General features: G+C 43.1%; 1 protein-coding gene across 3 annotated transcripts in view; it reads right to left on the bottom strand.

Annotated features, from left to right (window-relative positions):
- Positions 1–13739, bottom strand: part of RETREG1 (reticulophagy regulator 1) — a 128010-nt gene that overhangs the window by 35449 nt on the left and 78822 nt on the right. Inside the window, exon 1 of one of the 3 annotated variants that reach the window (XM_045863251.3) lies at positions 4571–5002. The exons of the other annotated variants lie outside the window; for them this stretch is intronic. Coding sequence (XP_045719207.1) covers positions 4571–4605 — 35 coding nt within the window. The 5' untranslated portion in view covers positions 4606–5002. Of the gene's footprint in view, positions 1–4570; positions 5003–13739 lie in introns of those variants that run through there. 3 annotated transcript variants of the gene reach the window in all.

Genomic DNA, 13739 nt, shown 5'->3' with positions numbered 1-13739 from the left:
TCCTTCATCTTTCTCTCACTCACTTCCAGCTACTCTGTCCTTCCTCCTTGTGTGCCAAGCATCCGGCCACCATCTAACTCTGCCTCACTGCACCCTTCAAAGGGCAACTCCTTCATTTCATGGCTGTGTGAGCCGCTCCAGAACAGGGCAGTATGATCTGTGAGCGAGCGAAATTGCTATTACACTTACAGTTTTAGAGGCTCAGTGGCTTTCCTCAACCAAAATTTTAAGTCTTAACTGTGTAGTACGACAGGTCAAAGAACAGCACTTTTCAGAGCCCTGTATTAGCAGTCAACATGTTGTTTCTTAATCGCTACAAACGCACATTGTCCTTTTGATGATATTCCATTTATCGGTGAAGTATTAGATCTGAGTAAAACATAAGCAGATGAGTCTGCACAATCGAAAAACAATTGCAACCTGCAGTTTCCAAGGGGGCATCCTGTCAGCGCCCTCTTCCTGTCCCGTGGTTAGCAAGACATCAAATCACCCTTCCTTACCCGGGATTTACGAGACACTTGTCCAAACAAAATGAAAAGTGGAGCCTGTCGCACACTCAGGGCCCGCCCCACTGGGTCAGACTCTCTGTCTAAAGTTGCTATCTTTCTGTAGGAGGTAAGGTCCCCAACAATAAGCCCAAGCACCTATACGGGTCTGTAGCACCACGTGGGGGACCCAGTTAACTGCCCCCCGATGGAGATCACAACCTACTCTGTCAAAAACAGTGCTGTCGTTAACTTCCAACATATCAACCGGCAGCCTCGGATTTTCTCAATATCTAATTTATAATGATTTCTGAAATACCTATCCAGCTGATTCCCAACTTATGAACTTACTATATTCCAAAAGTTAGTGTTTTTACCCTTTAGAATCCATGCTCCACGAGAAGTTATAAATAACAGGCCAATTGACAAATGTGTATTTCCTCATAATGTCTCTGAAGAACGTGGGTGGTCCTGTAGCCCCAAACCCCCTGCTTCAGACCCTCTAATGAATTCTCACCTCTGAATAACATCCAGCCTCCTACCCTGGCCTCTAACCCTGGGAGCCTTGGCCTTCCTCCTGTGCATTGCCCTCCATCCCCGCCTCTCTGTTCCTAGCAGGCATCACTGTGTACCCCTCTCGGGGTCTGAGCCCATGCTGGGTCCCCCTCCCAGAGTGTACCCTCCCCACACCCCCACGTGGCCGACTCCTTCAAATCTCAGCTCAAGGACACCTCCTCGGAGAGGCCTTCCTATCACACACGTCACGTATTCTGCCACATTACTTTTAGCCCTTATTATCTAAGATATTGGTGTTCTACACAACAGATGGATCATTGAACACGGCAACAAAAAATATTTTTAAAAAATTATTTAAAACTAAATAAAAAATAAAATAAAATAATTCTTTCCTTATTTTTTAACTTGTGAAGTGTCTGTCTGCCCCGTTCCGACAGTATGACCTGTGAAAGCAGGGGCGTAAGGCGTCCCCCTGTCACCCAGGGCACAGCACAGGGCTTCGATGCCTCACCTGATAAACGTGTACAGAGTCACCCAGTGGATGTGTGGACGGATGTGTGGACATCCACAGGATGTCCTGTGGATGTGCTTCTACAAGAGGACACGTTCAGAGCTCCATCGCGGTAGCCTAGGGTCCATCCCCTTCCTGGCAGCTGGACCAGGAACTGTCCCACCTGCTCAGGCCTCCCTGACTCCCCGCTCCTAGAGACACCTGAGGGCCACCCTGCTGCCTCCGAGGTGGGGACTGAAGTGGGGCAAGGGACCATGTGGAGCCAGGCCTCTGGCCCATGGCTAATTTTCCTCACCTCTCTCTCCGTGGCTACCGCCCCCACATTTTTCCTTCTCCTCAGGGGCCCAGTGCTTCCTGCTTGGGTCTCTGCCTTCCATGCCCTGCTTCAGAATGGCATCTTTCACACCCTCTCCCCTCGTATCCTGACCTTGACACTGGCCCGGAGTCTGTGGAAGTTCTTACCAAGAGTGTCTATTTCTGGCAACGCCGTAAACAACAAGGAGGAGGAGGGTCTCTCCCCTGCCCGCTCCCCTCCCAGGCAGTTGCACTCCTGTTGGTCCATTTGGTGAGTATAAAATGGTGTGTTGGAGCCCTGGGTCCCTTGGTGCATACAGCAGTCAGGCATGGTGTGCCTGGAGCTTCCCAGCATTTGGTTTCTACCAACTTCCAACACTAAATTCGGAGTTAGCTCCCTGTCTGTTCCAGAACAATCCAGGTCACCAAATTGCAAAATGGGACTAAAGTAACATGAAGAAGCCTGAATGTGAAATTCAACCAGAACCTGCTGAATGTGAGTGCTAATAACAAGTTTTGTCAGCAGACCCAAGACTATAATAATTATTTCTCTTTCAGACATGGCACCAGAGGAGTGATCCAATGGCATCTGATCTCAAATTTAGTAAGAGTAAAATTCCCTCTCAAAAAAAAAGAGGCAAAACAAAGTATATTGTATAGAAAACCACCAACTGTTAAAAGCTGGCATTTATCTCATCAAAATAAAAAGTGGGGGCAGGAGTCTACCACTTCAAAGGAGTGAGAAATAGTTTCCCATTTTCAGAAAATATATTACTAGTCCTTGGTAATAACTATCATTAGATATATGTATATTATATATACTCAGTCTTCTTCTTGTCTGTTTATCCTTAGTAACCAGTAAAACATTCTGAGAAAAAGATCTTTGTTTACTTAAATCTAAAACAGTTAAATCAAAATATTTATAATTACCAGAAATTACTTGCTATTTAATTGTGATAATGTTACATTTCATTAAAGTCATCTTTATTACATTTCTGCCAAATCTCTCCCTTCAGTTTCTAAAATGATCAGGTTCCCTAGATATTTACTGCAGGTACTAAAACACTTTATAAATACATTCAACAAGTATTTATTAAAAATACTTATCCTGTGCAAAATTCTATGCAGAGAGTTGGCAGGAATGCCAGGACGCAAAGAGAAAAAAGAGAAAGTCCTGCTTTCAGAAATGTTCAAATTGGGGGGAAACACAATTATCAGTAGATCAACCCATCATCTCAAACCTAAACTGGCATTTACATTTCTCTGAAAATGTTTTCTTAACTGGTTAGTCCATGTCGTCCCAAGTCTAGGCACTTTTATAAACATCTTCAAGTACTTGATTCAATGTCTCATTTTATATAGAAAGTTGTTTCATTATTAAATTAAATGTCAACTGAATGTCCCCTTTAATGTACTGGGAGGGAATCTGGAAGAAAATAAAGACTAAAAACCTAAAAAGAATCCTTTAAGGAGACGAGTACAACTGATTATAGTCAACACACACACACACACACACACACACACACACACACACCCCACGTAGCCATGGCTGAAAAGGGATGCATTTCTTTTTTTCTTTTTTTGGAGGGAGTATAATTGACACCAATACTACATGAGTTCCAGGTGGACAACACAGTGATTGGACAGTCTATACATTACGCTGTGCTCACCCAGGTGTAGCTGCCATCTTTCACCACACAACACTAAGACAATACCATTGATTATATTCCCTATGCTGTGGCTTTAAGGGATGCTTATTTTTAATAGAAGGACAAAACAATATTTGGGCATTCCTGTTCCTAAAGAGTTACCAGTTTCTACTTTTTCTGGCAATAAGACTGTCATTTAACCCCTTTTCCTTTTTTTTTTTTTAAGATTATTTATTTGAGAGAGCAAGCGAGCACGCCTGTGGGCTCATGGGGGTGGGGAGGGGCAGAGGGGGAGAGAGAGAGAGAATCCCACGCAGACTCCCCACTGAGCATGGAGCTCCACAGGGGGCTTGATCCCAGGACCCCAAGATCATGACCTGAGCCACCGAGGCACCACCCCCCCCTTTTCCAACAGCTCTCTTCCTCCTTCCAATCTGAATCTCAATGACCCTACTTAGAATTCCAGTGAAACTGATTCATACAAATTTTGTGCAGACAGCCACCGGGCCAGAAATGGAGACTTTCCCAACAGGCACATGCTCTGCCCACGTTAGCAGGACTAACTGTCTGCTTCTCTTCCTGGCTCTATCCCTCTTCTTAGAGCTCAGTGTTAACAAAAACACTGATAGAATTAATATACCGCATGTGGGGGCCCAACAGATCACACTGCCAAAGATAAGAACTGTGGCAGAAAAAAAGTGTAGTTAGGTTAAAATTGGCTTATTGGCCTAATGTTTAACCTTTAGGAGTGTTCAAACATTTGACAAAATATTCACTGGCTTAGATTTCCAACAACCGTCATGTCAAGTTAACAATCAAACACCAAAAAATTCAATTAGATTCTATGTGGTACAGGGGGAAACACTTCTGTAAAAATTCAGGCCATCCCCCTCCTTGTTCCAGAAAAACACTTATTTGCCTATGTTTCTTAGTGCCTATTAAGTGAATTTTATGTTTCTCTCTTCGTGCCCAAGAAAATTCTGTCCCGGAACTGAGGGAAGGCATTCCTCTTCGTTTTAATTTTAAGCTACTTTCGAAATTAGTGATAATGTTTTCAAAAAGACAACTAGCACATGCAATAGACTCAAGAAAAAGTAAATACATATCAGAATTACCTTTGGCCTGGTCCAAAGTTGTCAGCTTCAGGCATTTCTGCCCTGTAAAAACACTGACCGAGTGGACAGGGCTGCAGACCTCGTGTGCTAGAAAGTCTTGTTCTCCACTCACCAGCAAGTAGCAGGAGGGAAGATCCCCCGTCGTCAAGTCCCCTCCACTGGGGAAAAAAGCTCTCCTCCCTTACTCAGAAGGTAGGTGTTTAAAAACTTCCAAAGCACCTGCCTGCCTTGAATGAAGCTAAGAGCCAGGTTATGATGACTGTCCCCTTCTAAAAATAAACAGGTCACCTCTTACTCCCAGTGCCATGACAGGCGGCTGGGGGCAACCATTTTCTCTCTTCAGTGGTGTGAGAAGGTGTCACCGCCCAGCTATTAACCTTTATTGGGATGACTTCACCTAGACCTGCCCACTCCTTCTCTTTCCTTTTTTTTTTTTTCCTGGCACAACGAGGCACCCATCAAAGGGCGGCGTGGCCACAGGGAGCCTAAAACTTCAGGCTGGGCTATCAGATCTCCAACTCATAGGAGGAGGGTGGGGGCGGAGAGTGAAATGGGCCGAGCTTGCCAGAGCTGAGAGCCTTGTTTGTTCTGAAAATGCTTAGCCTCTCAGCAAAAGATCTTTTACTGAAAAGAAAAACAACACAAGGAACAACTGTGTTTTGAGGGACGCTGTTTTGCCAGAAAATCTTCCTTTGGGTCATCTAGATTTCTCAGCTCAGAAGGCGTTTGCACACGAATGAGCCCACATGTTCCTCTGGGCGGCAGGATGTCTCCGGCAGGCTTCCCTCTGTCATCGGGGAGCAGCCTGACGTTGGCGCACGGCCCGGCTGTGTGCCCGAGATATTTTTATAGCTTGGCTCATCACCCTGGAGGAGTACTCAATCACCAAGTACCCTCATTGGTTGCAGCTTCTAAGAGCAGGACAAAAATCACTTCAAGTTTTCTTGCTTCCGAAGTGGCTAGAAGAAAAGGTTGGACCAAGGTGGTCAAAAGGTACAAACTTGCAGTTATAACATAAGTCAGTCCTGAGGATGTAATGTACAGCATGCTTACGATAGCTAACAACACTGTATCACCTGTTTGAAAGGTGCTGAGAAAGTAGATCTTCAAAGTCCTCATCACAAGAAAAAAATTTGTAACTGTGTGTGCTGACCGATGTTAACTAGACTTATCGTGGTCATCATTTCCCAATACATGCGAATATCAAATCATTATGCTGCCTACCTGAAACTAATAGGTTATATGTTAATTATATCTCAATTAAAAAAATAAAGTATAGCCCCTTTGTCATTAAAAAAAAAAGGCTGGGAGAAATATTGCTGAGATTCTTTTAGGAATAGACTCTAAAAGCTTTGTGTAAAAGGTTAAAATAATTTTTTTTTCCTGATTGGGAACGTTAGGTAAAGCAGTAAGCAAGATCTAATTATTAAGCAACAATATGCTTTTCTTTTAAAAATGCGTGTGTTCCCTCGTCACTACATAGCAATATATATTTACTGTACATTTTATATTTACATGTGTCATTTCTAGAACATCAAAGAATTGAAAAGTTGAAATGGATTACATGTGAACCTACATGTGAACTGTGAGCTATTTTGTGCCACAATTCTGACTATTCCTTAATATCTCACACAAGATCTAAAGTTCTAGACTTCAAATTCTAAGATTAAGTCGGTGCAGGTACTCAAACACATAACTCAAATACTGTTGACCTTGAAGGCAAACGGTCCTAGCAGAATTCTGAGGATCAGGTTGTGCAGGTGCTTCTCAGACCCAAAGCAATGGGTGCTGTTGTGAGAAATTCCATGTTTAAAGAACTGAAAAGTTCAAACACTGAAAACATCATCAGTGAGACTATTTCAACACTTTTAAAGTTCTCAACCACAAAAAGCTAATTCTAGGATCTAACTCTCTGTTTTAACAGTTCTATCCTGTTAATTTTACCTTTTGTTCTCCTAAACTCCTGTTTTACTATTTTTTTTTAATATCTGAGTGCAGGTGTTGTCAAACTTAAGTTGCTGTTTAGAACAGAACTGAATACGTTTCTGAAATCTATCTCTCAGTGTTAGAGGACAATTACATGATTAGTGTTGTAACAGATGAAATGCTCGTTACTACCATGAAATATTTATTAAAATACTTCCTTTAAGGACTCCTTCACGCATTTTTAAATGACTTGCTCCAACCATGGATTCCCCCTTCAGGTATATTTGTGTTAATTTCTGAAATTCACAAGGGCAAGGAGGGGAAACAGGGATGGCGCAGGTAACAGAAACCAGAGTGAAGTTTCGTGGCTGACACGGCAGGGGGCTTCCTGGCATCGGGGACACCTTCAGCCCTGTGGGGGGGGGCGGGGTGTTGTGGTTACAAGGGTTCCCCATAACTGCTGACCTGAAATCCACTGGACATCCTGAATGTAAGGCTCACGGCACACACACATGGGAGAGACCCTGAGGCCCCAGAAGCTTTCCAACATTCTCAGACTCTGGAAAAGGGACCCCGCAAAGTTAGGTGACCCACTGTGGACAGATCGGGAGAGACTGCAGTGCAGAGTATCCTTGTCACTCCTCCACCTGAAGAGACAGCAGAGCCCATACATTCTGGGAAAAGCTCCTGTGGCCAGACACTTCCATAGTTCAAATTTTCTTGTATCCATACTCTTCCAAAATATGTATGCATCTTTAGTAATATACGTTAAATAAACATTTTTTTTTGCAGTTTAATCATATAGTATACGAGCTAAGAAAATCATTGCCATATCAAAGGTAATTGTCTACTTTTCTTGATACTCTTTTCTTTTCACATAATCATTGGTTTCAGTTTTTTCTTCCCACTCTTCTGTAACAGCTTTGACTAAGGCTCTGGAACTTTCTATCAGAGACAATAGGAGGGACTCTCCCTCTCTTGGAGATAACAGGGCAATGTTAGCGTGAATGGCCAAGTAGTGGGTGCGGGTGCGGGAGTGGGGTTGTCATCGGTGGACAGAAAATTACTAAGACAGGAAGGGTAATTGTTTGCTAAGCTGGCCTAACAGAATTCTTGCTGAAGGCAGGCCAGGCTGATGGAAAATTACCTGGGGGTGTTGGGAGATGAGGAATTTGGTCAGAGATGGAGGGTCATCAGATATCAAGGGGGAGGGATTCTCGCTAAAATGACCTGACAGGATTCTTGCTAAAACTGGGTCCTTGAGGGGGCACCTGGCTGCTCAGTCAGAGGAGCAGGCGACTATTGATTTCGGGGTTGTGAGTTCGAGCCCCATGTTGGGTATAGAGATTACTTAAATAAAAATTTAAGAAAAATAAACCAAAAACTGGGTTCTTAAGAACATACCCAAGGATACAGCCTAGCTGCAAGAAAGCTCAGAGGAAGCCTTCTAGAGTTTGATCTTAAGAATAGGCACATTTTAATTTCTTCTCTCAGCATTCAGTGCTACAAACCGTGTGGACCCTCCAGAGCCACACCATCCAATATGGTGCCACCGAGCACAGGAAATGTGGCTGGTACAGACTGTGAAGACGCAGTAGAAAAAAAACGAATGTAAAATATCTCGTTACTAATTTTTATATTGACTACATGTTGAAATGATAATATTTTGGGCATATTGATCAAATAAAATAAATTCTTAAAATTAATTTCACTTCTTTTTTATTTAACGTGGCTTCTAGAAATTTTAATTTATATATGTAGCTTGCATTATATTTCTAGTGGTCTGTACAGCTCTAGAGCTTTAATTCTCTACTTCTCTGCCAAAATTGGTTTAAGTTAGATATAAAACAAAAGTTATTGTGAGAACAGACTGGCTAACACAATCTTACCAACTGTTTCAGAAACATTTCCAGAACTGCTTTTTTTGGGGGGGCGGGGCAGAGAGACAGGGAGAGAGAGAACCTTAAGCAGACTCTACGCCCAGCATGGACCCAGACACGGGGCTCGATCTCACGACACTTAGATCATGACCCAAGCCAAAATCAAGAGTCAGACGCGTAACCGACTGAACCACCCAGGCGCCCCCAGAATTGCTTTTAATCAAAAGGATAAAGGGTAGAGATTTACAAAAGACAATGAATAGGACAGTACTAGAGGAGTCCAGGAAACATTTAGTCCATATGCTAATATCTTCTCCATCCCTCCTTTCCTCCAGCCTCTGAAGACAAGAATAAGATCCCATAAGTAACTTCTCCAAGGCCAGGCTGGGTCCCAAGTTCTTGATCCCCTCCCCTCCTCACTTCTCCAATTTATGCCACCAATTATCCCATCTCCTTTTTTTTAAAGATTTTATTTATTTATTTGGGAGAGATGACGAGAGGGGGAGGGGCAGAGGGAAAGCAGACTCCCCACTGAGCAGGGAGCCCGACACAACGTGGGGCTCAATCCCAGGACCCCGGGATCACGACCCGAGCTGAAGGCAGATACTTACCCGACTGAGCCACCCAGGCGCCCCTATCCCATCTCCAACTTGCTGGTTCAGGACCCTCCCGAATTCTACTGGCTCTTTCCTTCAGCCACAAGTATATCCGGGCCTCTCCCAGAAACCACATCACTGACCACACATCTCCTTCTGGTTACTAAGCTCTGTCTTCTGTTCTTTACAGCTGAAGGTCCTAGCCAGTGGTCTGTGGTCATCACTCCTCACCAATTACAACCTACGTTCTGCCCCCACCATGACCCTGGCACTGCTGTCCCTCTGTCCTGCCACTGTCCCCACGCCTGGCTCGAAGACTCCACTTTCTGTGTGCAACTCCAGCTTCTCTCAACATTCCTTCTCAGTCTCTCTAGATGCCCCTCTTCTAACTGGCTTTCCAACACTGGTGATCTTGAGGGTAGGGCTTCCCCACCCTTGGCCACTCTAATTCTGCAGACCAGAGATGTGCCACGAATCTGCTCCCAGATGCTGCTGATGTTGCTGGCAGGGGACCCACACACTTTGCGAGCACAGTCCTAGCGCTCTAACACTGCCCACCTCCCCTTCCATGCTATACAATCTCCCCAGAAATCTCTTTCTTCCCAGATCTTAACCCCTACCTCAATGCCCAAACCTATATCCCCCACCAGAAACACTCCAGAATTCCAAGCCCATAGGTCCTGCCACCCACTAGCTGTGGTGCACAGGAGCTGCCTCTAACTAGCTTACGGAAACTGTTCCTACCTCTTCCCTCTCCTGTTCAGTGATATAAAGTAGGTAGTTTGAGTCAGCCATGGTGGGAGCGTTTACACCATGGAAATTAGCAAATGCTACAAATCGGCCACCTCATCCCTACCCATTGTGAGCCAGTTGTTCAAAATTTACCCGCACACCACTGATGACTAACCATCTTAATTAACCTGTGCTGTGTGAAGCAAGGAGACCTTTAGATTGAGAGGGTTCTCAGGCTTTAGCATCGTGCGTTAGCAAACCAAAATATAAGTCTATAAATGCCTCAAGGTTAACCTAAGGATGACCAATTGCAAGCATCCAACAGGCTTTCCGAGTAAGGCAACCACTTGAGTGACAGTCAATCAAATAATTGCCTTGCTTTGTTTCCAGTAGTCTCTCCCGAAGTCTTTCCCCTGGCTCCTGTTGGGGGAATGCTCCTAATCACTTCCAGCTTGGTGCCACCTGATTCAGACTGATTTTTGCACATATAAACTCTTAAAATTTATAATGTGCCTTGGCTTATCTTTTAATTCACGGAAGTCCCGCACGTATCTCCAAAAAACAAATCCAAAAAGGACCCACCATCTCTGCAATCTGCCCCTCCCTGAAGTTTTTCTATTTCTTCTCCCATTTTCTTTTTTTTAGAAAAGTAATCCCTCATATCATTCTCAGTCCATTACTCTGATGCATTTTCTCCATAAAATTTAGCAACATCTCATCTAACTATCTGTTTACATATCTGCTATCTGAATCCCTCCCTCCCAGAGCAGGCAATGAAACTTCCTGTTCATTACTGTTTCTCAGCAATAGTACAAAGCATAGTAGAGCTAGCTCCTAGAACACAACAAACTAGTATTTTTAAGTGATATTATTAGTGAATATAAGTTATGTAAGTGAAGAAATGTTCCAAATGGTCAACAGGGGCAGAGAAATGGGAGCTGTATGCTCTCTTCCTCTCCCTTATGCACAGGGAAGACTCACCATCAGCTTGAACACACTGAGCTATGTTTGTAAGCCACCCTGAGATTCTCTGCTCGCTCTGTTTTTTGTCTTAGTTCAGTCTGGTCTCCTCTGCTGCCTAGGTTAAGGGCAACCAAATGCTTGTGATCAAATATTCTGAGCAGTATATGCCCTGCAAATATATGGTGTGATTATAAGTTATAAGTATATATATATATATATATATATTTTTTTTTTTTTTACATTTTTTAAAAAGACTTATTTATTTTAGGGAGAAAGAGGGAGAGAGAGAGAATGTGCTGCACGAGCTGAGGGAGAGAAACAATCCCAAGCTGACTCCACACTGAGCACGGAGCTGACATGGGGCTGGATCCCACAGCCTCGAGATCATGACCCAAGCCGAAACCAAGAGTCAGGCACCTAACCTACTGAGCCACCCGGGCACCCCGAGCATATATATTTTCAATGTCATATATATTTTCAATGTCATGTCATGTTTTTTGTAAATATTTTATGTACCTTATAAATCACACAAAAATTTTAAAATGTAGAGATAAAATAAACATAAGCATCCTCATAACTGCAAAAAACCCAAACAACCTAGAGGCCTATCAATAAGGGATTAATTGAATTTTGGTGCAATGAGATTCCATGCTGCTGCTAAAAAGGATGAGAGTGTTATTAAAATCTTTCCATGATATGGTTAGCTAAAAAAGAGAAAATAGAAAAGGTGTATAGCCCCATTTATGTAAAAAATGTACATTTTTTTTGGTAAAAATATATATTTATCTATTGATGAAAACACCTGGAAAGGTATGTATGAAGAAAGGGAAACTAAGAAGACAAGGAAGGAAGGAAGTGAAAAAGGAAGGAAAAACATTTCAAAGGATCTACACTGAGGTGTTATCCATGGTTTTCTTCAGTGGCTTAAGGAAATAATGAATATTTTTCATTTTATTCTTTTTGCCCATCTGTGTTTCATAGTTTTCAGTAACAAGTACATACAAGTTGCTCTTATAAGAAAAAAGTTTGTTTTTAAAGACAAAAAAGAAAAAATTGACTTTTAAATGGAAGGGGAATTTTTCTCTGGCTTCTATCACTAATGAAAAATATCTTTAAAAAAAAATAATAATCTAAAAAAAAAAATCCCTGCTCTTTCACCTGGGAAACAAGGCCTTCCAAAGCACATCCCCAACACACCTCTCAGGCTTCAGGATTTTCTCTCAAGCCAGACAAGTAACAGTCCCTGTCTTTGAGGAGTTAACTCTTTGGTAACAGAAAGGTATTGGTTGAAAGGAGGAGGAAAAGAAAACCTACGTGAGCCTTCCCTTCACCCATTGACTCAAAAATGTATGAATCCCCTTTCCCCACCTTCCTCATTTCCCACCAAAGACCTCCAGGGTTGCCAACAGAGAATGTCTGCTACTATCAAAGACAGGATATTTTTGGAATAAAGTGAAAAAAAGAACATTTTTTTCTTAGATTAAAAAAAAAAATCAAGGGAAAAAAATCAAGGGATTAAGTGACCCTATGTGTATGTGGTGTCAATCACACCACTCAGCAATGACGAAAAATCCGATGAACAATCACAACATGCATAGTAATGAGAAAGATGGTAGCCCCTCTCTTGCTTTCTGGTTGGCGGAATCATACTGAGACTTGTCCTAGATCGATGACTTTCAGAGCAATAAAAACTTTTTTCCCCCAGATGTTATAACAAACTTTAGTATATGAAAGATACAGCCACCAAAAAGAGTTACTCAGGTTTAAGGGGGGGCAGGGCACTGAAACATCCCCCCAAAGGCAACCCCTGAATCGAGTCCTTGAAAATCCAGAGTTGCTCAAGATACAGTGGAAAAACTGTGACCTAGATCCTCTGGACAGCCCAGCCTGGAAGAGAAAGTGGGAACCTTTTTCCTCAGTCTCTTTTCATAATAATGAGAACAGAATCAACCCAGTTACCCATTTTATCTTTATACTATTTTTAAGCTTAGCACACGGAGTGTTTTCTTCAAATTTCTTTTCATCCAAAAATAGCTGGCATTCTAAAACCAAGACATGGAGCCCCTGAAGTCCCTGCCCTCCAGCTTTCTGCTCGACCTTCACCCTTTTCTGGGGGTATCACTGTAGTCAACCTACCTCCCAGCCTAGGAGAGTCCTCAGCTGCACCTCACATCCTGGTATGATAAATAACAGACCCCTTCACGTTCATCCGTGCACCTGTTCAGGCCACCAACTGGACCCAATACCTCACCATTTCTTACCCCTACTTGTTGGAACTTCAATTTGGTAATTTGTGCTGGATTGTCACATAATTTATTTTGGGCTCAGTAGGGACCCCAGCTGGACCCAACTTTGCCACAGACACTCAGGTTGGTCAGCGAGGGCCGCTCACACCTTTCCAAACTGGTCCATGCTACACCCACCATCTGACCTTGCCATGGGTGGAATTGTGCCCCACCCCCAAAGTGGTATGATGAAGCAAAGCTATCTGGAAAGTATAGTTTAGATATGACAGAGTGCAGCTACCCAAGGGATGCTAGAGAAGCCAGCCAGCCTGGGAGGGACGAAAAGGGCAGGAGTGGAAGGATAGAAATCTGGGAGAAGAGTCAGTAAATGGCAGGAGCGGAAAGGGGGTCAAGGAGTGAAGAGAAGCTAGGGGGTAGAAGGGCTAATAGGGAACACGGTAAAGACTCAAGAGCCTTCAAGAGTTGTGTCCTGTGCCAGCTAGATCTTTGTCATGCTGACCTCTATGAGGGCATACTGATGTCCTAACTTTTTGATCAAATATGTTGCTTTAAAAAAGTTCATTATACAGTAGACCCTTGAACAACATGGGTCCACTTATATGTGAATTTTTTTCTGATAAATACAGTTCAGGACTGTAAATGTATTTTCTGTTATTTATTTATTTTTTTTTTTGGAGAGACGGTGCAAGGGGGGAGGGGCAGAGGGAGAGGGTGAGAGAATCTCAAGCAGACTCCATGCTGAACATGGAGCCCAAATGCAGAGTTCGATCCCATGACCCTGAGATCACAATGTGCGCTGAAGTCAAAAGTCGGACACTTAACCAAC

This window comes from Mirounga angustirostris, unplaced genomic scaffold (assembly GCF_029215605.1).
Source record: "Mirounga angustirostris isolate CCGP_5_RB_7025 unplaced genomic scaffold, mMirAng1.0.hap1 SCAF_7, whole genome shotgun sequence".
In the NCBI taxonomy this organism is placed as follows: domain Eukaryota; kingdom Metazoa; phylum Chordata; class Mammalia; order Carnivora; family Phocidae; genus Mirounga; species Mirounga angustirostris.
This window is presented reverse-complemented; position numbering and strand designations above follow the sequence as displayed.